Genomic DNA, 24,099 nt, shown 5'->3' with positions numbered 1-24,099 from the left:
TCTTCTTCATGCCCCCTTCTTCCCCTGCTGGGGCCAAACTGTTTTTCACCAACAATATTTGGTGAATATATCCTGTTTCACTGTCAAAATGTCTGACTAACAATATCACGTGCATCCTATTTGAGGCCTTTCACACACTTCTTCCAGGCAGATCATTTCATTGACAAGGCTCGCCACTCCCTGTAGGGATCATCTTCTGGCCACTGCAATGATGTCGGCAGCAGTCAGAGATGAGGCATTTACCTTTTGCTTCTTAAGGCCTCCATTTATAACATTGTTCAGTCCTAGACTCCAACTTGACACACAGTTATCAGAAACCTGCAGATTGCCTAAAAATAGATAGAATATGTCAGTGTTGCGATGACTTGAGTGGGTAGCGTGAGGGAAGGTGGATTTAATCACAGAATGCCCCAGGGAGGTGGCATGTTGTTTCTTAACCTTGGGCAAAATTCAATAGCCCCATTCCTAGCTCTCTTAAAGAGGGAAGCTAGTGAAGCAGGCTCCCACAGCCTATGGGAGCTGAATACGAGACAGACAGTATTAAATTAAAGTAATTGGAAACCACCCAACAGGCACTTTCATTAACCGGCACACCTGGCTTTTGAAAGAAGGCTCTAGACCTCAGCCTCCATGAAAAACACCTTATTGATGGCTCTGGAAAGCATCTGTTCAGATAGTACTGAATATATTACTGTTTTATCTTACACCACCAGGGTTTCTTAATAGAGTGGCGTGTTGTTTTCATTTAATTTTTTATATCAGTTGCCTCAGACATTTGATTCCCCCTACCCTTATTTATTTTGAAAGACCATCCATAGATGCAGGATGATGGTAAAGCACCCTTGCTAATAACTATTTCTCAGGGCAAATGACAATTTTTGCCAAATGAATAGGAAAGAGAATGGGGTTTTGATTTACTTTGTTCCCTATTCCTCTGCAAGGGAGAAAATACTGGGAAAAAAATATTTTATTAGTGTTACTGCTAAATACTTGGCCTTTATATTCAAGGCTGCACAAAACTGTAACTTAGGACAGAAGCCTCTACCAAAGTTTTGGCGAGAACAAAGATAACATTAACGGGCAAGTGCCTAAACCTGAGGAAAATACAGTTACAAGAGGACAACTCTAATTACCATTGGATATTATAGTAGCAGAGAGCACTAAGACCCTGTTCACTGGAGCCTAAAATCCATTAAGTATTTTTTCTTCTTTAATTTTCATTTTCTTTTAGGCCTGGACCAACATGGTATTGACGGTTCTCAATCAGATTCAGAGCCTACCGGACCAGACATTCACTGCCCTCCAGCCGGCTGTGTTCCCTTGCATTAGCCAACTGACTTGTCACGTCACTGATATCCGTGTTCGCCAGGCTGTGAGGGAATGGCTGGGAAGAGTGGGAAGGGTCTACGATATCATCGTATAGAAGAACCCCATTTCTTAAGCAAGCAGAGACCATCCTGAGGATTTAGGTTATGGCAACAAGTTCCAATGACCATTCCCTCCCCGGTATGAAATTGGCATCCAGAAAAGAGTTCCCTGAATGAAACAAAAAACCTTAAGCTTAATTGATTTTCTAAAATCGGCCCAGTTGTTCCCGACAGGAAAGCGATTTTTAAATTTTGTTTCCACAGAGTCTATGCTATCAAATTGTACCATTCTAAGTCTTGTGAATTATTTCCTGAAGGGCAAATAATTTCAAAGGGCTGCATTCTTACTGTCCGTTTTGAAGACACATTTGCCAGTGAAAAGATATAACAACTTGACATGCCAAAATGTGCTAGTATTTCAGGCTGGTGTAATAAGGTCTAGAAAATGGAATATCCAGTGATGTTACATAGTCAAAAACAGAGAGTACATATGACTGTAAGGAGGAAAGTCTCTTGCAGTATTATTCATGGTTGTAATAAGCATGAATATCCTTTTCCCTGTACCCTACTCACCCTGCCCTCAACCTCACAGTACTTTATGTACATGTCTGTAATTTATTTTGTCTGTTTCCTCTTGTAGATTGTAAGCTCCTTGAGGACAAGAAAGGTGTCTTATCAACTCTGTTGTAACATACTCTCCCAAGCATGTAGTTCAGAGTTCCGCAGACAGTAAGCGTTCAATAAATTCCACTGATTGATTCAACTTTAGGATGTAAAGAACTCCTAATTGCATCCATAAAACTTATGTCCCAACTTCACCTTGTGGAATACCACTGTGATTTTCTGTACTGAGGGGCAAAATTCCAGCAGATCGCAACAATATTAGTTCATGGTACGATATCCTTTCTGACTAGATTTGCATTGTTTAGGAAAATGTCAGTGGGTGTTCACCTGTCAAAACTAGCAGAGTTAAGGCCACCTAGAGTCCCAGCAAGTTTGGGATTTAAAAAGTGAATTAATGATAAGTATGTTAATGGGAAGCAGCATGGCCTAGTGGAAAGAGCACAGGCCTGGGAGTCAGAGAATCTGGATTCTAATCCCAGCTCTGCCACTTGCCTGATGTGTGACCTTGGGCAAGTCATTTAACTTCTCTGTGCCTCAGTTACCTCATTTGTAAAACAGGGATCAAGTCCTTCCCATTTAGACTGTGATTCCCATATGGACAGGGGCTGTGTCAAACCTGATTATCTTCTATCTACCCCAGAGCGCAGTACAGCACCTAGCACCCAGTAAACATTTAACAAGTACCATTAAAAATTACCACCCACCTCTTACTTTCTTTGATGCCTGGTTGCAAAGGCATTCTGAAGGAGATGGGTCAGGCAGGTGAACTGTGAATGCATAGTCCTTCACGTTGAGGATTAGGGCTTACTCATTACAATATATTTTATGGATTTATTTTTACAAAATCACATGCCACTGCTATCACCAGTACTAATTAGTCCATCTTATTACTGGGAGTTTTGTGCACAGACTAGAGATTAGCAAAAGGCACAAATACTTTTTTTAAAAAATGACATTCTATTATTTGAAAACAAAATGTCATCTAGATATTCGCTATTGAACTTTGACTTCTCAGAGGATGAGGAAGGGAGAGGAGAAGGGGAGAATGTTTGGGCATTGGTGGTTTATTTGCCAAGTGCCACCTGGTCAGTGAAGTAAATGTTCCTGCCCCGGTCAGCCATCATTTAGGTAAGCCATTAAAATATATTTTCCTCTATACTCTTTTGACTTTTCTCAGCCAACATCCCCATGGTACCCCTAACCCCAATCCTTCCATTCCCATGCCCCAATCCTTTAGCCCCACAGTTTTGAGAATTTGGTAGCCCTAGGGTGCAAAAGATTCAAGTGGCTTACCTGGGTGGCAGCTGGCTGGCTTCATTGATCTGATAGATGAACCATCTCGAGAGCACCAAACATCCATCCAGGATCGTGACAGCCACAGCACGATTCAGCATGGTGAAAATCCAATGGACACTAGAATAAAAACGCTTCCTTTTCATGGAAGTGGCTTATCTCCTCTAACCTGCTTTGGAAATATTGTTTGATGGATTCTTAAGTGTTCCCATACAAGAACTAGGAGAGTGCCACCTAGTTTGCTTTGAAACTGCCAGTATTTAGATGGGAGACTACCCATCAAAATCTAGGAGACTGTAGTCCTGCTTAAAGGTAGAGGACTGGGTGAGATCATAACATCTCTTTCAACTCAATGTCGACAAACTACTATGTTGTAAACGTGACAGTGTATTCGAGATGAGCTGCCATGTAAAGCATAGCTCATTTTTTTATAGGATTTTTCCAGTTTTCAAGACTTTAAATCATAAGCAGAGAGTATGTAGTTGGGAGTTACATTGCAATTACTTCTGTAGGGATATCTGAGTTTTACAATAACTTATTCAACATTACCTAATATTATGCAGTTTATATGGAAAGTACCTTCTCTGATTCAAAGGGATTAAATTTTTCTAGTGAAGTTTCCCCCAAATAATAGGGGAACCTAAAAAGGCCAAGGCCCAAGGTCTTTGGAGTGTTTTGAGACCACACAAAAGCCACATTCATTCCAGATGAAGCAGGTGATGATAGTCAAAATAAATACTAGAAAGTAGCAGAGAGGAAATGCAAAGGAGAACACCAAACAGGATCCAAAGCTGCTAGTGAACTGACCTGAGGGCACTGAACTAGAAGGTGGAAGGGGAAGCAGGGGTTAGTTTAGGCACAGACCCTGCCTTTGATGGCTTTAAAAGCCAGTGCTGTTTCTTGGAAATTCATAACGATACAGTACACTGCTTACTCCACACCAAGGTATTCTATCCTTGGAGTTACATATAGGCAATAGATAAAACTAATTGAATGAAACACTAATCAAACTGGGCCTAAGTGATGGGATATCACCTTCCACTGCCAGCTTTCAGGCAGCAGATGGCAAAGCCTGAATCTGGTAGTAGTAACATTATAAAACCGTTTTTCTGAGCTTTTCGATGTGCTCTTCGATAGCTGAAGATAAAGTTTCGTGAAACCCCCAGTGTATCTCTACTTGTTTCTGAAAGTTTAGGGGCTCAGTTTTGAATAATGGGTAGAGTAGTACTTCAAATTTTCAAAGGCTAAGACATGGAGCATAACCCATTTGGGGTGATAAGTTCCTTTTGGGGTGGAGGAGTGTGGAGCCAACACTAGCATATAAAATGTCATGTATCTGGGGTTGCTACTCTGCTCTAGAGACATTAAATGCAGACTACACCATATCCTTGGAAGAAATGAAATTATATTTATAACTACTTTATAGACACACTATAGCTTCAGGAAAATGAGACATAGGATGAGGCCCCTAATGTTTGAATTTTTTAAAATGGTAAAATCTATTTTTTGTTTTCAAAATACACCTAACCTCTTACACCTTGGCTTAATTTTGAGGAGGATGGGGGAAAGGCAGAGAGATGACTGCTCCTCTCATCCCTACCACAAAGAATTATTTTTCTAGGGAAATCTGTTTCAGACCCTGGTAATTTAACAAGCCTGACAAAGTGGTCATCTATTATCAGTTCCATATTGCTTTAGAGAATTCATAAGTGCAGTTAGCTGCAAAATCAACTTGACTTACAGATACTTCCATAGATACAGAAGCTGAGGTTCTCCTCAACCAGACAAAGCTTGGGATTAAAGTCTTGGCGTTCCTTTCCCTTTATTTGCTTGTGAATTTCCGATTACCCTCTTAGAGCTCTTGTTGCCTGACGGATTTTCTAACAGGACAAAAACAGTGAATGTACAAGTCACATAGCTGTAAGCATCGTCTGCATCATGTCACTGAAGGAAATTGGTCATGTTTTCCAATCACGGTGTGTGTCATGTTGGTTCTTTAACTTGTCTTGAAGGTGATTTTAAATGTAAAGTACCAAGTGTTTGAGTTTGTTCTGTCCAGGCAAACTTAAGGAAATACTTTCAGAGTTGTACCCAACAATCCCGGCTTCTGGCTAGCATAGAATTTTAACTGGGGACTTCCCAACTGTTAATATACCAGATTTACTGATTGACCACAAATTCTTATTTTTTCTTGGAAGCCCAGTGTTGTAGAAGTTAAATATTTCATTCAAAAATCTGTTCAAAAAAGAAAAGTAGCCAAACATATTTTTCTGCTATTTCAAAGCTAAGGACTTCCGCTATTAAGCTTTACTGTCCAGTATCATTTTAAAGACAGAAAGATTCTATTTCTCATATCAATCACCTGTTTGGTCCAGTAAAAAGAATGTGATGTAGGTTCATTCAGTCTTTACAATAATACAAGTTTGCCAAATTCTTGCTGTATACTCTGTGTTTTGTCTTTTCATTCATAGCTTTTCTTATGCTGTTTGGTTAATTTGTAAGGATACTTCCAATCAGTGCATTCCTTGGGTTCAAAACCTCTCATGTAAAGTGTAGCTCATGTGACTATCTGCATGCACATATAGTTTGTGTGTGCTTTAGAGTCTAGATATGTTATTTAACCTCCTTCCATCCTAGAACTATTTGGGAGCAGGAGAGTGTGAAAGTCGGTAGTGTGATTGTGGAAGTACAATATAAATGTTGAAGGCAAAAAGTACTATTGAAAGAATACAAGTTGTCCTAAGAAATAAAGCCCCGGCCTGGGAGTCAGAGGAGGGAGATGGCACAGTTCAAACTGCTGTACAGGGTGGGGCCAGTGTGTGTGTGACAGTGGGCTGGGTCATTTCACACCCCTTTCTCATCTGTAGAACCTCTTGCAGGGCTTATGTAATATTTAATCACATACTTCAAGTTTCTGTGGGAAAAATTTTAGCTTTCAGCATTATGTATTACCGCCCTTCTGCTTTAACTGATTTAAAACTTTTTCTCTTTTGGTAGTTATAAAAAAGTAATAATAATCTGAAGTGATTTACACTCAAAGTTTGCCCCACTAGCAATCTGTTCGCTTGGAACAATTTCCCTTCACCCAGTTCCTACTCAAGAAGGCCAAAAAGAGGGTAAAAGCAGCCTCTGGTGTTTGTGCAAGGCTTCTTTAGTAGCATCTGTTGAACACCATGTTCTCCTAGCAGCACCCAGCTGGCTCCAGTTAGAGAGGTCTTCTTTGGTCATAGAATTACAACTTTGAAATGGGCTAAACTTAGTATCACAGGAATCTCTAAAGTATTAGAGTTGTGTTATCCTCTCCCAAGCACTATAGTGCTCTCCACACAGTAAATGCTCAATAAATTCATTGATTGATTGTTTGGCTAAGTGGCTACACAAGAGGTAACTGATGCAGGAGTTCATAACCTATTATACAACCATTGTTTAAAAGGAGTGTTGCATGGATGAGTAGTGACATATTTGGGAGTGGGAGAGTTTTTTTATTTTATTTTACATTGCCATATCTCATTTCACTTCTTTATTCTGTACTTCCCAAGTACCTAGTACAGCACAATGCACCAAGCTGGTGCTTGATAAGTGCTATGATATTTAAACCAGTGGAAACAGTTCTACCAATCATTTAATTGTATTTATCGAGCACTTACTGTGTGCAGAACACTGCACTAAGTGCTTGGGAGAGTACACTATATCAGACACATTCCTTGCTACAAAAATTTTCAACCTATAGGAGTCTCTCAAAGCTCTCTCCTCCATTAAGAGTGTCTTTGCTAAAATGATAAACTCTGAAGGAGCCTCACTTCAATTCCTTCTCTGTCTGAATTGTAAATTCACTGTGGGCAGGGAACAAGTCTACCAACTCTGTTGTATTGTACTCTTCCAAATGCTTAGTACAGTGCTCTGCACACAAAAAGCACTCAGTAAATAGTTGATTCTCCTTCTCCACATCCAATCAACTGGTCCTAACATCAGATTGAGTTAATGCTCCCTTTGTTTTCCCAGTCTTATACCAAAGATTTAGCTTTTTTTCCCTCATTTTAAATAGAAGAAAAATGTCTGGACCACAGTTACCATGATGATACAAGTCACAAACTAAGTTATCTACAAAATGCTTCACACAGTACTGGTCAGACATTCACCAGGAGTCTTGGACCTTTTCACATGACCAATCCAAAGGGAGTACAAAAGTTGGTTTTACTGTTATATCTCCTTTATCACTTTAAGTTAAAGATTCATTCAAACTTTTCGACAAGTGAACTGAAAACCATTCGCCCCATTTCCTCCCTTCTATGTTGGTCTGTAACTGTTTTATTGGTTGTTGTCTGATCCTGTTCATTGTCTAAGAGGTCACTGTAAAATGGCTTGCAAATGTATTTTGTGTAGATTTTATTCAAGTTAAATTCGGAAAAGAAAATATTTTAAAAAACAATTTGTTGCTTGTGTTGTAGAATAAAAAAGCAAATGAAAAAAGTTGAAGTCCGACACGAATGCTTTTAACGCTTATTTTGCAATATTTTTGAGTGAGAGTTTCTTATGCCACATCAGAACATTGTCGTTGAAAGAGTGGAGGGTGGGGAAGAAGATGGGGTTCCCTGGGATGACTGTCAGCTATTGGAACTAAGTGGGTGGAAGAGCCTCTCACATCCTCCCTCCTGCCTGAAACTCCCCCTTCACTTCCAGCAGATCACTGCTCTCCTCATCTTCAGAGTCCTCCTGAAATCACTTTTCCTCCAGGAGGCCTCTCCTAATTGATGTTGCACCTTCACCCTATTTGCCCCCTCTCTTCTCCCTGCCTGCCATAGCAACTTATATACCTACATTTACACATGACTGCCTCCTCCTCCAAAGACTGTGAGCCCTATGTGGGAAAGGAACTCTGTCCAACCCAATTACTATATAATAAGCCCCAGCACTTTACAACAGTGCTTGACACATAGTAAATGCTTAACGAGTACCATAATTATTATTATTATTGAGTGCATATAAAATTCCCTTACCCTAAGGTGACCAGGCCAATCCTCCAAGTCTCTAAGCACTCAATAAATACAACTGAATGAATGAATCAATGAAAAACCATTCTTCTGTCTTTGAGAAACTCTGTAACATTCTTTTAATAATAATAAGTGCTTACTACTTGTCAAACACTGTTCCAAACTCTGGGGTAAGTACAAGTTAATTAGTTCAGACACAGTCCCTGCCCCACATGGGGTTCACAGTCTCAGTAAGAGAGATAACAGGTATCGAATCTCCACAGTTGAAGGAACTGAGGCACAGAGAAGTTAGTGGCTTGCCAGGGTTACCCACCAGACAAGTGGCAGAGCCAGGATTAGAAGTCAGATCCTCTGACTCCTACGCCCATGCTCTTTCCACTAAGCTATGTTGTTTCTCCTACTTAAATGGATCACTTAATTGTATTTATTGAAATTTAGTGTGTGCAGGACACTGTACTAAGTGCTTAGAAGAGTACAACACAGTCTAACAGACATCCTCTGTCTACTTGTACTACTACTGCAGAAAATGTCATATTCCTTGGCTGGGCCTGAACTCAAGCTGTCTCCCTGGAATTTTCTTCTCCTCCTCTGAACTGACAGTCAGTCATACTGAATTCTGCCATCCTCCCTCTCTTCCTAAGTCCTTCCTACCAAGGCCACATCTGCCCCCTCTCCTCCTTCTCCCCCTCTCAATCGCAGGCCATCTGAGCATCTGGGGCACTGGTATCATAGTATGTCCCAAAGGACTACAAGCTCCTAAGTGCCATTTGCATTCCAAATCCCCACAGCTCGCAGTAACAGTACTGCTGCACCCTTCAGAAACGAGGCTGGCTTGGCTAAACGGAAAGCTTACGGAAAACGGAAAGTGTCCTTACCAGGTCTGGGCCTTAGATTTTCCGGTCACATGGGATTTGATCCCATGTGGTGGCTCTATTTCTTGTTAAAAATGAGGCAGTGCTTTTTCTATATTTCAGAAGTTCTACTATTTTATCTCAGACACATTATTTTGATAAATGAATGAGGGTAGTAGGGATTTTAAATTCATTTTACTCATCTTCCCTCCCAAATCCTTTCCAACTAACTTTCCCCTCACTGTTGGCAACATCACCATCTACCGTCTCTGAAGCCTGCAGCCTTGGCATTATCCTTATCTGCGCTCTCTCATTCCCCAAATTTAGTATGTCACCAAATCCTGTCAGATTTTAACATCACCAGAAGCCGCCCCTTCCTCTCCATCCAAACCATCAGCATCCTAGTGCAAGTACTCATCTTATCCCGGCTTGACTCTGGCATCAATCTCCTCGCAGACCTCCCTGTCTCCAGTCCAAACTTTTTTATACTCTGTGCCAGGCACTGTACTAATCACTGGGGTAAATACAAGCTAATCAGATTGGACAGAGTCCCTGTTCCACGGGGGCTCACAGTCAATCCCCATTTTGCAGATGAGGCAACTGAGGCAAAGGGAAGTTAAGTGACGTGCCTGAGGTCACACAGAAGATCAGTGGTGGAGCCAGAATTAGAACTCAGATCCTCTGACTCCCAAAACTGTACTCCTTTTACTAGGTCACACTTCTTCACTCTGGATCACTTTTCTAAAACATCATTTGGTAGAACAGTGCTTGGCACATAGTAAGCACTTAACAAATACCATCATTATCATCATTCTGCACCCATTTTGATCAATGTCTTTAAGCAATCATTCTGCTAACTCCCTTCTACTTATCTTGGCTTCTCTCCAACTACATCCCAACTGGCTCACTTAGCACCTCAAAATCCAACCTACCAGCTGTGCCTTGCTCTTGTTTCTTGCTGCCAGTGTTTGCTCAAGCACTTCCTTTTGCCTGAAACTCCCTCTCCATTCATGTTTGACAGGACAAACCACTGGTCTCTCCATCTTGAAGGCCCTTCTGAAATCACATCTCCTTCAGGAGGCCTTCGTAGATTAATCTCTCATCTCTCCACCCTAGTACCAATACCACACTTCCACATCACACCATGTACACATTTTTCAGCTCTCTTCTTTCCTCCTGTCTCTGCTCCTAGACTATAAGCTCGGTGACACCAGGGATAATGTTCGCTAAATCTATTGAACTCTCCCAAGTGCTTACCACAAGCATTCAGCATAAAGTAAGTGCTCAATACATGCTAGTGATTGATTCTGCACTCATTTGCTCAAACTGCCATTTTAAACTCTGGGGAGTAGTTTATTAGATGGAATATGCATTAACTGTACTGTTACCGATAAAAATCAAATTTTGTGGAAAAAGGTTTGAGGAGAGTGATCTTACAATTACTTCATTTGTTTTTGCTCTTTCTAAATGACAGTGGAAGGCACTCTGCCAACTAATAATTAAACAGCAATATAACGGCTGACTGGAGACTATAGAGAGTCAAATGGGAGTGTTTGATAATTCAAACAGTGTAGGTGGCAAATGGGATCATTCTGCCCAAAAGCCCTGTTGTTTCAACAGCAGTTTGTGCCAGAACAAGGTACCTGCTGAAATTACTTCCATTCTCTACTCTCCTTTGCTGAAATCCCCCTCTTACAACTGAATGCTTCTCTCTCCATGACCATAACTTAAGCCCAAAAGGAAAGAAGGAAACCAATCTTCAGGTTTTGTGGAATCAGGGTAATGGTTTCCTCTCTTTCAGCATTTCAAAAGGTCTATTAACAGTACGGGCTTTGAACACTGACCCAACACAGTCATCATTGCCACATTCTTCAAGAGCCACTGCCGAAAGGGAGAGCAGAGGTGGCTCTACAAATGGTGGTGGGAATAGACTTATTACTAAAACATTTGTTTATCGGTAATTCTGTTTGTCACCACCAGATTGTGAACACACTCTGAAATGACACGCATGCTGACTCTAAGTTAGAGAGGAAAAGAAGCAAAACTTGCAAGTGGCACCATTCACTTTGTCCCCAAGACTTTTGGGGCAGGACCGCTAGCTCACATTTGAGCCAAACATACCGAGGCAGAGAGCAAACAAGAAGAAATGTCGTGATCGATGCAAGGTGGCATAGCCTAGTGGATGGAGCGTGGGCCTGGGAATCAGAAGGATCTGGGTTCTTATCCCGGCTCCGCTATGCGATCTTGGGGCAAGTCCTTTCACTTCTCTGTGCTTCAGTCACCTCATCCATAACGTGGGGATTAAGACTGTGAGCCCCAAGTGGGATAGGAACTATGCCCAATCTGATTAATTTGTATTTACCCCAGCACACAGTAAGCACCAAAAAATTAAAAAATAAAAAAAGGCATAGGAGAGCAATGAAAACAAGGTCAAGAGCAGTCAACAAAGAAAAGAGCAAATGTTGGTATTTGTTAAGCGCTTACTATGTGCAGAGCACTGTTCTAAGCGCTGGGGTAAACACAGGGGAATCAGGTTGTCCCACGTGGGGCTCACAGTCTTCATCCCCATTTTACAGATGAGGGAACTGAGGCACAGGGAAGTTAAGTGACTTGTCCACAGTCACACAGCTGACAAGTGGCAGAGCTGGGATTCGAACTCATGAGCCCTGACTCCAAAGCCCATGCTCTTTCCACTGCAGCCTGTATGGAAGCATCAGAAGGTTACTTACTGATCCGTTTGGGCTTCGGGGAGTTACCCCACAGGCCGATTCCCGTATCTTCAATTTCAAACAACAGCGGATATGTTTTCCTTTCCATGGAGAAAACTTGTCATGCTTCCAGAATCTGGTATGAAGTCAGAACTTTTATCCAGATAGCTTTGATAAATATTTAATCACTCATCAGAAAGCTAATATCTCCTTTAGCCCTGAGAGTGAGCTCACACAGCACATGAAAAATAAAATAGAAACTTAATGCAATGCTGTGGCTTTAGCAAATTGACCAGAAGTCAAGACATCCTATTATCTCAAGTCTATGAGAGCCAGTCTACCTAATCCTTTCATCACCCATATGTTTGTTTCTATTTATAGCTTCCAAGTGATAACATCATCAAGCCATTAGCTACTGTAAGTATCTACCACTAATTTAGTCTGATGGCACAACTAGTATAAGTTCATACGGGGCAGTAAAACATATCAGAGGCCTGTCAGCAGTTAGTTACTAGTGTTTAAGGAGGCTTTCTCAGGCCGTGTCTTATATTATGACCCTCCCCGGGGTCATGTTATGGAACTTTAAAAATTAGCTGAGTCCACTTTACAATGGAGTGTTTTTGTGGGATTTAAAATGAATTCTCACATCCCTCAAATATAAAGTATTAGTTGAATTTAGCAGATACCTCCATAAATGAAGAAAGCTAATGAAACTAAGAAAAGTTAAATAACTCTAGTTTGTCAATCAGTTCATTGAAAATTTAGGTAAAAATAAGTCAAATTTGTAATCAGACTATCACTAAGGTCACTAAGGAGGAGAAAAAAGGGTTGGGATTTTAGTCGGGGATGAGGAGGCAACAAAGCCCAGAAAGTCTCTATTTTTGGTCTTTTCCATGTCAACTGGAAACTACCCTGGATCACCACAGGGCTGTGGTGATATTGTTGCTGAGCTCTTTGCAGATATCTTCCTTTTCCAGGAACAGAGCGCTGTGCTGTTTCAGTGGTGAGAAGGCCACTTTTTGATGTAATCATTTAATAAACAACTTGAGCTCCAGTCTGTGAGACAACGCTTTGTCTAGCATTCTGCTCCATGCATGGATTTTGTGGCCCATACTTTTCTGAGGTTCCAGTGTGCCATACAGTGATGTAGTCAATAAGATGCCCCAGAATACACAACGGGCATTTCTCCTTGATATTGCTATTCCCAGCAGCTGCCAACACATCGGGCATGGCCAAGAAAAATCATTTAGCTTGGCTCCACCTGACTCATAGATTAAAAAAAATCTACTTTCACTAGGGACATCTACTATACCAGCAGGACTCAGACAGGAGTGTGATTTTTAGAAAACTGCATGGTGGCTTGCAAATCAGATTAAGGAACATTGTGTGGTAGGTGGAGGGCCTAAGCAAAGGAGAGCTGGCGCTATGCAGATTGCCTAGAAACCCCCAAATTCTACACTCATATATAGTAATGATAGTAATAATCACAATAACAGTGGCATTTAAGTCCAACTATGTTCCAAATACCATTCTAAATGCTGGGGTAGCTGCAAGCTAGTCAGTTTGGGCACAGTCCCTGTCCCTCCTGGGGTTCACAGTCTAAGTAGGAAAGAGAGCAGCGTATTTTATCCCCCTTTTATAGATGAGGAAACCAGACACAGAAACTTAAGTGACTGGCTCAAGGTTCACACAAGAAGCAAGTGGCAGATCTGGGATTAAAGCTTAGGTCCTCTGATTCCCAGGCCCATGCTCTTTCCTGTAGGGCATGCTGCTTCACCAAAGATATTATATGCCCCTGTTCATGCAATCAGTATACTTATGAAGAGGAAAGACAGCTTCAGTCTCATCACTGGCAAGGAGGGAATCTTAACGAGATCGCAACAACTCCCAGCATAGGTCTGGGAGTCAGAAGGACCAGGGTTCTAATCCCAGCTCCACCACTTGTCTGTTGTGTGACCTTGTGCAAGTCACTTCACCTCTCTGGGCCTCAGTTACCTCATCTGGAAAGTGGGTATTAATACTGTAAGCTTCATGTGGGACATGGACTGTGTCCAAACTGACTAGCTTTTGTCTACCACAGCCCTTAGTATAGTGCCTGGTGCATAAGCAGCCAAAGTCATGAAAAATAGAAAAGAACTCGACACAATAGCATACCTGCTGAACTTTCAAATCATGAGGAAGATACCCTGTCTCAACACTTACCATGAGTTTTGTAGCCTTTGGCCCACTGGATCTCAAAGATGACACCATCATAACTATCTTTAAGAAGAAAGGCAAAAGATCACCTAGGCACCAGTGATTGATACACCTCTCACTTCTCCACTGCCAGCAAAATCCTAATCAGAGTTTACCAAAAATTTCTTATACTTTAATAAATAGTGGTAATGATAAAAATAACTGTGGTATTTGTTAAGCACTTACTGTGTTCCAAGTATCTACTAATTAATCAATTGTATTTACTGAGTGGATCAACTACTAAAGAATATAGTCCACTGAACACCCCCAAAATTGTAATTTAGCTTCAGAACCCAACAAAGCCCAGTGGACATGATTTTTATTGCCCAGATACCCCCAAAAAAGCATAAGAATGACACCAAGATAACTACAAAGCTTTCACAGACATTTTGAGAGCATTTGAGATCATTAGTAGACCAGAATTCTGGAAATTACTTAATAAATTTGGCTGTCTTGAAGGGTTCTTCAAGATCTGTAGACTACTTTCCCAAGTTCAAAGGTCTTTTCCAATGCTGATTGGAAACTATTCTGGATAATAATAATAATTAATGATGGTATTTGTTAAGCGTCTTAACTGTACTGCAAAGCACTGTTCTAAGTGCTGGGGGGATATAAGGTGATCCAGATTGTCCCACGTGGGGCTCACAATCTTAATCTCCATTTTACAGATGAGGTAACTGAGGCACAGAGATGCATCCACAACCCTAAACAATGGCATCTTGAAACAGCATGGCCTAGTGGAAGAAACAGCATGGTCTAGTGGAAAGACGCCCGTCTAGAAGTCATGGGTTCCAAACCCCGGCTCTGCCGAACGTCTGTGTGATCTTGGGCAAGTCACTTCGTTCTCTGTGCCTCCAGTTGACGCTCATCTGTTAAATGGGTATTGTGACTGTGAGCCCACCTTGGGACCAGGACTATGTCCAACCCAATTTACTTGTATCCACCCCAGCACTTAGAACAGTGCCTAGCACAATAGTAAGCGCTTAACAAATACCACGATTATTATTACATCACTGTGGAAAGCACAGGGTCCTCAAACGGTCAGTGGTTTGCAACTGAGAGCTTTCTGATCCATTCTCATTTGTCAGTGGAAGAAAGCAGGTATATACAGGTATATACAGTTGATTCTGTTTAATTTATTCTGTGCAGGAATGCTGGAAGATGTAACATCTGACATGAAAGTAGGTATTTGTGGAGGTTTACAAAAAGGCCTTGTCTTCATAAATTCTGTAAATGCACTTAGCCATCCTTTTGCATCTCTGGGAAACTCTTCCAAACCAACAGACTTTGAGTGTCAATGGAACAATCATTCAAGAATTTCTGAAGGCAAACAACTGTGTCTTAAAAGAATACATTTGAAAATACATGCAAATGCTTCAACATACAAGTCAGACATTACAGGCTGATAAGTCCCCCTCTAAACCATAAGTTCTATGTGGGCAGGGAATATGCCTGTTACATTGTTGTGTTGTACTCCCCCAAATGCTTCGGACAGCACACAGTAAATGTTTAATAAATACAATTGATTGATTGATTGATAAGTCTAAAGAAAACCAATGTGATGTATCAGTCTGCATCAGGGAAGCCATACACACAACCAAAAATATATATTGGTAATGAATTTACACTTTGTCACAGAAGAATTCTGTTTCATAGCCCACTGGCAGAGATGCAACAATAGGCAAGGAAGTAGAAAAATCAAATAAAAATGGCCAGCACATCATTTGGTAGTCGGTCAGAATGTGACCACAACATGATATCAAGCCCCAGGCCAGAAATGTCTTTCTATAGGATCTGTCTTAAAGCAACTTAGTGCTGTTAATCAATCAGTCGATCATATTTATTGAGCACTTACTGAGTACAGAGCACTGTACAAAGTGCTTGGGAGAGTACAGTGTAACAGAGTTGGTACACATGTTCCCTGCCCACAGTGAGCTTACAGTCTAAAGGGGAAGACAGGTATTGATATAGACAAATAAATTACAGATATGTACCTAAATGTGGGGCTGAGGGAGGGGAAAATAAAGGTTGAAAATCCAAGTGCAAGGGTGATGCAGTAGGAAGCAGAATAAGAGGAAATGAAGGCTTAGTCAGAGAAGACCTCCGTCACTTGTAAACCACCCGTATTCATTAAACCAGTCAGTCTAGGAACACCTTTTCTTCAAAAATAGAAAATTTGACCATGGAAATTAAGTATTGATTTTTTATATATAATCATATATACATATGTATATGTATATATAGAGATGTACATATATATATAGAAAAAGTTTCTTTGTAGTCCAAGAAGACACCAATGACAGTGAAGTTCACTATGAATGGTGTGTGGCTAAAAAGGCCAATTTGGAATCCAGAGTCGTCCACACTGTGTTGTCAAATAGTTGTCCCGTGTGTTGTTGGGCTTAATGCTTGCAGTGCCTGGTACTGTTTTCTCTTTTATTTCCTTGACTGTACAGAATATTTGAAGACAAGTCCTTATTGTAACACTCCACAGAATAGACTGCAGGAAAGTGAATAGCCTATTTTACGAGTAAAGGTGATTACTGAACAGGTGACTATAAGCCTCCTGGAATAACACTCTTTCAACTTCCTCAGTTACTCTCTCAATTCATACCCAAAATCAAAAACTGTTGAGAATTCCAGGTACGGTTTCCAGAAAATTAACTGGAGGTTGGGGGAGAAGAATGAATGTGGTTGTCAATGACATCTCTAGAATCTGGCCTTTCCTTTCCATCCAAACTGCTACTATGCTGATCCAAGCACACATCCCATCCATCTTGACTCCTCACTGACCTCACTGCGTCCTAAGGAAAGAGATGTTTGAGATTGGGTGATGGATTAGTCTGTAAGCCCATCAATGGGGAGGGACTGTATCTGTTGCTGATTTGTACATTCCAAGCGCTTAATACAGTGCTCTGCACATAGTAAGCACTCAATAAATACTATTGAATGAATAAGCAGAAAACTTAGCCACAAGCACTCGCATCTTTAGTCAAACATACGCTCAGGTGTAAAGGCACCTTCACAGACTTTGCACTGTGAGGATGACGTTAATGGCTTCTCTCCTTGACTATTCAGGCAGGAGGGCAGCCACTGCTAGGGAGAACACACCTTGAAGATGAAAGGGCCGGATGTGATGCTGACAGCTCTACCTCTTGGCCCTGTCAGGAGGGTGTTGGCCCTGGAAAGCACAGGGCTCTGGTCAACCCCACTAGACTGCTGGTCCATGAGGAAAAACCAACCAGAGTCATGGTGGAAACTGCTGAAACTCCAAAAGTCTCTGGGCTCTTTCCTGGATCAGTCCACTACATATTTTCAGCACATCGGTGCTTCTTTTCAGCCGTCTTCCTGGCCTGAACCAGAAGGGAAGTGATCATCTGGTTAAGGAGCAGCCACGGCTTCCTCTTCGGTGCCAATCAAGTGTTTCTGCCAGGGTCGCATTACCCCAGAATGGCAAGGGGGACAGCCCACAAATGTTTAACGCACTCCTTCCATCACTTTCAGTATCTATGACAAACAAGAAGCAATGTAGCCTAGTGGAAAGAGCAAGGGCCTGGGGAAGTAAAAGAGGATGCGGGTGTTCTTAAGGTTCCCGAGCTCTTTGTGGTGAACTGGTTCGGGCACAAATCACTTAACTGTCTCTTGTGGCTATCAGTTTACTCTCATCTGTAAAGTGGGGGAAATCCCGATGTGGGACAGGGACTATGTCCAACCGATTACCGTTTGTATTCTACCCAGTTGCTTTAGAAACACGTGTTTTGGCACATAGTAATCACTTAACAAGTTATCACAGTTTAGTATTATTAAGAATACAATCCCTTCCACTCCTAACGATAGGTTTTTGGGGTGGTTTTGGGGGCCAGGAAAACTGATTCTCTGAATTGTTCTTTTTGCGTAACAATGTTATGGAAAGCTTATGGAAAATTCCCTGACTGTCATCTTTGCTAAGTGTGTGATTCAACAGAGTGGACATAATGTAATTCTGGCCAAGATTTCAACATTAAAAGAGAAGGCTAATCTTTTATCATTTGTCTTAATTTTCCTGTACTTAATCCTCAAACCAGAAATAACATACATGAAATTATTGTCTGGAAACAGGCTTGTTTGTCTCCTGGATTCATCTCTTCCTGTGCATTACTGATTAGAGCTAAAATTACTTGAAAAGAATGAGACAGGCTGTACGTAGGTCTGGGGTGCGTGTAATTTTTTGGATTCTTCTTAATGAACAGCTTCACTTCTGACATCACAAACTGTGGGGCTGCAGGACTAAAATGCAGAGAAAGGGTCCTGCTTTCCCAGTGTTCTATTGGCCCTAAATTACCTTATTTTTTTTTCAGTAGTCTGAGGGATCTGTATACTCAGTTTCCATGTGTGTATATTTTTCACTGCACATTTTGGATATTATGCTGTTCAGGATTAGAGAAGCTTCTTCCCAACACAAAGGCCTCTGTATGGATAGAACTTGAAGCCATGTTGGAAGGAAATGGTTATGAGCATATCTCGGCAGTAATCCCTCAGGAGAAAACAACCTAGCACTGCAAACATTCAGCACAAACATAACAGTGGCCTGTGGATTCTGCACTGGCCTTTTCAGCCAAAATAAACACACATTAGCAGCTGAATTTTTACCAACAGGGTGGTCGTCTTCAAATTCAGACATTTATATCTAGATCCAGGTGCACTTGCTATAATGTGAGTTATCCTTAACACTTGAGCCTTTTTTTTAATCGTATTTCTTAAGCACTTACTATATGTCAGGTATTGTATTAAGCACTGGGGTAGATACAATATAATCATGTTGGACACAGTCCAGGTCCCATATGGGGCTCAGTCTTCATCCCATATTACAGTAAGGTAACGGAGGCATAGAGAAGTTAAGTGACTAGTCCAAGGTCACAAAGCAGACAGGCAGCGGAGCAGGAAATAGAACCCAGGCCCTACAATTCCAAGGCCTGTGCTCTTTCCACTGTGCTATGCTGCTTCTCTAAATTATATTATATATTATATATATATATTTATATTTCAATTTCATTAACATTCAGAAATTCCATAACCATTATCAACATCACTGTACCAAGGGAACTGGAACTATTTAAAGAAGAGAAAACATTGGTGAACGTCTAACTTTAAATCCTACCATGCTTTTTCATGCTAAAACAATTATTTCAAATCCTTTATTTCAAGCCTCAACCCAATACTGGGATTGGGGTTAACAGACTACCACTCAACCTACCTCCTACCATCCTTTAAAGTAGGAGTGGAGGTAAGAATGGAGCTCCAGATTCAAGATCCTGAGATACCTCATCTAGTTCCAAACTTGACATGTGATAAAGGTGAACTTGATGACACTAGGGACACAGAAAACATTTGGATAATGGCAAGCCCCTTAATTGGTTCCCCACTGGTCATGTCTTCAACAGAAAGGTTAGCTATATCAGGGTGGATAAGTAAAAACCATGGGGGGTCAGAAGTGGCACCTAATACAATTACCGTGGCCCAGTGGATAGAGCCCAGGCCTGGGAATCAGAGGACCTAGGTTTTAATACTCTGCCACTTGTCAGTTGTGTGACCTTAGGCAAGTCACTTCACTTCTCTGTGCTTTAGTTACCTCATCTTTAAAATGGGCATTAAGACTGTGAGCCCCATGTGGAATATGGATTGTTCCAACCTGATGACCTGATTACCCAGCTTTTAAAAGAGTGCCTGGCTAACTGGGAGTGCTTAAATAATATTAAAAAAACCTAGGTCCTACAAGCATTTAAAGTGTCCTTGGGCATGTACATATTTAAAATTATATATTATAATATATAATACACAGACATATAATATATATAATATAGGCATATATGTCTATAATTAGACATATTGGACATAGGCATATTAGACACAGACATAATGATCATAGAGACATAATATATAGAAACATATATAATGTTGGTATTTGTTAAGTGCTTACTATGTGCCGAGCACTGTTCTAAGCACTGGGGTAGACACAGGGGAATCAGGTTGTTCCACGTGGGGCTCACAGCCTTAATCCTCATTTTACAGATGAGGTAACTGAGGCACTGAGAAGTTAAGTGACTTGCCCAAAGTCACACAGCTGACAAGCGGCCGAGCCGGGATTCGAACCCATGACCTCTGACTCCAAAGCCCGTGCTCTTTCCACTGAACCACGCTGTCTCTCCTCCTCTAGACTATAAACTCACTGTGGGCAGGGAGCATATCTAATAGTCTTGTACTGTACTCTCCCAAGCGCTTAAGCACAGTGCTCTACACAAAGTAAGTGCTCAGTAAATACCATTATTTGACTGATAGCCTGTGTTATGGCCCCAAGTTAATGGTGTTTGAAGTGAGTATTGGGATCTGAGAGACAGGTAAAGTAACAAGCTGAGGAAGACACAGAAGGGTTTTCCCCTTCCAACCCAACTATTGAAAGTTGTTTGGGAGTTCCAGATACGGTTTCCAGAAAATTAATTGAGTTGGAGGAGGAGAACGAATGGGGTTGTCACAGCATCTCCCCAATCTGCCCTTTCCTCTCCATCTGCTACTTTGCTTATCCAAGTACTTATCATGCCCTGCTTGACTACTGCATCAGGGTTCTCGCTGACATCCCTGCCTCCTGTCTCTCCCACTCCAGTCCTTATTTCATTCTGCTGCCGGGATTATATTTCAAAAAGAAGTTCCGTCCATGTCTCCCTAGTCCTCAAAACCCTCCACTGGTCGTCCATTCACCTCTGCAATAAACAGAAACTCCTTACCACTGGCTTTAAGCCTCTTCTTAATCAGCTCTCCCCCTCCTACCTTGCCTTCCTGATCTCCTACTACAACCCAGCCTACACACTTTGTTCCTGTAACACCATCCTACTCACTGTACCTCCATCTTGTCTACCACACTGTCAACACTTTGCCCATGTCCTCCTTCCATCCTGGAATTCCCTCCCCCTTCATATCCAACAGACTACCACTCTACCTTCAAAGCCAATCCTAAAATCACACCTCCTCCAAGAGGTCTTCCCTGACTATGCCCACGTTTCCCTTACTCCTCCTCCCTTTTGCATCATCTGTGGACTTGGATCTGTATCCTTTAAGCACTTGATAGTCACCCCCCACACACACCCCCGCCCCACAGCTCTAATGTACATGTCCTTATAACCTCCCATTTCCCCTCATGTCATTTCCTCTGTTATTTATTTCATTGTCTTTCTCCCCGTCTAGACTGTAAATTCCTTGTGGGCAGGGATTGACTCTACCAGTTCTATTGTAGTGTACTCTTCCAAGTTTTTAGTACAACACTGTGCACACAGTAAGCCCTCAGTAGATACCATTGATGGATCATTTGTCAGAACTAAGGAAATCATGGCCTAGCGGATAGAACACCAACTTGGGAGTCAGAAGGACCTGAGTTCCAATCTCCTCTTTGCCACTTGCCTGCTGTGTGACCTTGGGCAAGTCACTTCACTTCTCTGTGCCTCAGTTGCCTCATCTGTAAAATGGGGATTAAGACTGTGAGTCCCATGTGAAACATTGACTGGATCCAACTTGATTAGCTTGTATCTACCCCAGTGCTTAGTACAGTGCCTGGCACATAACAATGAATATTTTTTTTAAATCATCTGCCTAAAGAAACTTCAGAGGGAAGGCAGAGCACTTAAGGCTAGGTAGTGCAGCATGGAAGGGTGGAAGGGGTCTAGATCCAGGAACAGTCATGGGGAGGTATAGAGTAGGAACAGGTGAAAGATCATCCAGTTGGAATGAATAGGAGAATCCATTTTAGCAGCAAACAGAGACAAAAGGAATGGTGTGGTGGTCAGTCCATTTTCGCCTCGCTCATTTTGAAGTGCAGACCTTTTTTTTTTTTTTTTAATCACCGCTTGTGGCTATCTGGGGAGTCTCACTTCTTGCTTGCTATAGATCAATCTGTCCCCTTTCAATTCACTTTTGAACTGTTGACCAATAGCTCACGAGAAAGAACGGATTAGGACCTGGCCATCCCCTACTGTGAGAAAGGAGCTGTAAGTACAAATTCAGTCCCAGTTACATAGATATCCAACAATGTAGGGGCATCCTTCTTTCTGCATGCCTTACTCTTTCTTTTAAGAAACACATGCATAATGGAATGCCTCCGGTGAACTATTCTGGCAGGCTGATTCTCAAGAGGTTAAAGGCAATTAGTTCGGAAAGCCAACCATGAAAATGAAAAGGAAATGTATTCTAAATCATGTAGACCAAGGCTTCCCAACTTTTTCATTCCCAGGCAGAGCAAGGACAAAGAGGGCAGTCTTTTGTGGCTTAGTGGAAAGAGCACAGGCTTGGAGTCATAGGTCATGGGTTCTGATCCTGACTCCACCACTTGGCAGGTGTGTGACTTTGGGCAAGTCACTTAACTTCTCCGTGTCTCATTTACCTCATCTGTAAAATGGGGATTGAGACTGTGAGCCCCACGTGGGAAAACCTGATTACCTTGTATCTACCCTAGCGCTTAGAGCAGTGCTTGGCACGTAGTAAGTGCTTAATAAATGCTATCATTATTATTATTATTTTGGCACCTTTTCCTGTCCTCCTTTTACTTGGCATTCACAAATTATTTCTTCAAAAGAATGTCCCATTTCAGTTATTGTTCATCTAAGAGTCACCCGAAAGAATTACTACTTACATGGCCATGGGTCATTTTTGAACTACTGAACACGCTTGGATCAGTTCTTTTACAAATCTTCATAAAAAATACAATGGGCCACATTATGCTGATAGAAGAGAAGCAGTGTGACCTAGTGGAAATAGCATGGGCTTGGGAGTCAAAAGACCAGATCTACCATGTCAGCTGTGTGACCTTGGGCAATTCATTTCACTTGTGTGCCTCAGTTACTTCATCTGTAAAATGGGACATGAACTGTGTCCAATTTGATTAGCTTGAATACCCCAGAGCTTAGTATAGTGTCTGGCACATAATAAGTGCCTAACCAATACCGTAAATAAAAACCAAATGGATAAGCAATTTCTTGGTCACAGTGATTTAGATACTTCTCAGGGTGCAGTCAATTCTTCTGGGAGGTAAACTATCCACCCAGTGTAAAATATGTCTATTTTACCAGTTACTGGCGGTATATAGGAAATATACCCAGTGTCCTTGTTAAAACAACTTTTATGGCATTATTCCATTACTGCTGTGTTCCTGCATTACCTTCTGTACCCTGCATCAGATGGCTTGGGTTCCAGTCCCGGCTCGTAATTCAGTTGTCCCACGAGGGGCTCACAGTCTTAATCCCCATTTTACAGATGAGGTAACAGGCACAGAGAAGTTAGGTGGCTTGCCCAAGGTCACACTGTAGACAAGTGGCAGAACCAGGATTAGAACCCATGACCACTGATTCCCAAGTCCATGCTTTTTCCACTAAGCCAAGCTGCTTCTATAATCCATGCCCACAGTGAGCTTCCTTGCTGTGTGACCTTGGATAAGTCATTTAACACGGAAAAGCAGCATGGTCTAGTGAATAAAGCACGGGCTTGGGTATCAGAAGGACCTGGGTTCTAGTCTCAGCTCTGCCACCTGTCTACTGTGTGACCTTGGGCAAGTCACTTAACTTCTCAGTGCCCCAGTTACCTCATCTGTAAAATGGGGATTATAACTGTGAGCCCCATGTAGGGTAGGGACTATGTCCAATCTGATTACCTTATAATAATAATAATAATAATGCTGGCATTTGTTAAGCGCTTACTATGTGCAAAGCACTGTTCTAAATGCTGGGGGATACAAGGTGATCAGGTTGTCCCACGTGGGGCTCACAGTCTTCATCCCCATTTTACAGATAAGGGAACTGAGGCACAGAGAAGTGAAGTGACTTGCCCAAAGTCACACAGCTGACAAGTGGCAGAGTTGGGATTCGAACCCATGACCTCTGACTCCCAAGCCCGGGTTCTTTCCACTGAGCCATGCTGCTTCTCTACTGCAGCCCTTAAAATAGTGAATGGCACATAGTAAGTGCTTAACAAATACCATTAAAAAAAATTACTCTCTCTGAGCCACAGTTTCCTA

The 24,099-nt window shown here is 41.7% G+C and overlaps 1 protein-coding gene across 5 annotated transcripts in view; it reads left to right on the top strand.

Annotated features, from left to right (window-relative positions):
* Positions 1-2,473, top strand: part of ARFGEF3 (ARFGEF family member 3) — a 136,357-nt gene extending 133,884 nt beyond the window's left edge. For all 5 annotated transcript variants that reach the window (XM_029057920.2, XM_029057919.2, XM_029057918.2 and 2 more), the window contains one exon: positions 1,232-2,473. In XM_029057920.2, coding sequence (XP_028913753.1) covers positions 1,232-1,423 — 192 coding nt within the window. In that variant the 3' untranslated portion in view covers positions 1,424-2,473. The remainder of the gene's footprint in view (positions 1-1,231) is intronic.
* Positions 2,474-24,099: the final 21,626 nt, after the last annotated feature.

Source organism: Ornithorhynchus anatinus, chromosome 2 (genome assembly GCF_004115215.2).
Source record: "Ornithorhynchus anatinus isolate Pmale09 chromosome 2, mOrnAna1.pri.v4, whole genome shotgun sequence".
In the NCBI taxonomy this organism is placed as follows: domain Eukaryota; kingdom Metazoa; phylum Chordata; class Mammalia; order Monotremata; family Ornithorhynchidae; genus Ornithorhynchus; species Ornithorhynchus anatinus.
This window is presented reverse-complemented; position numbering and strand designations above follow the sequence as displayed.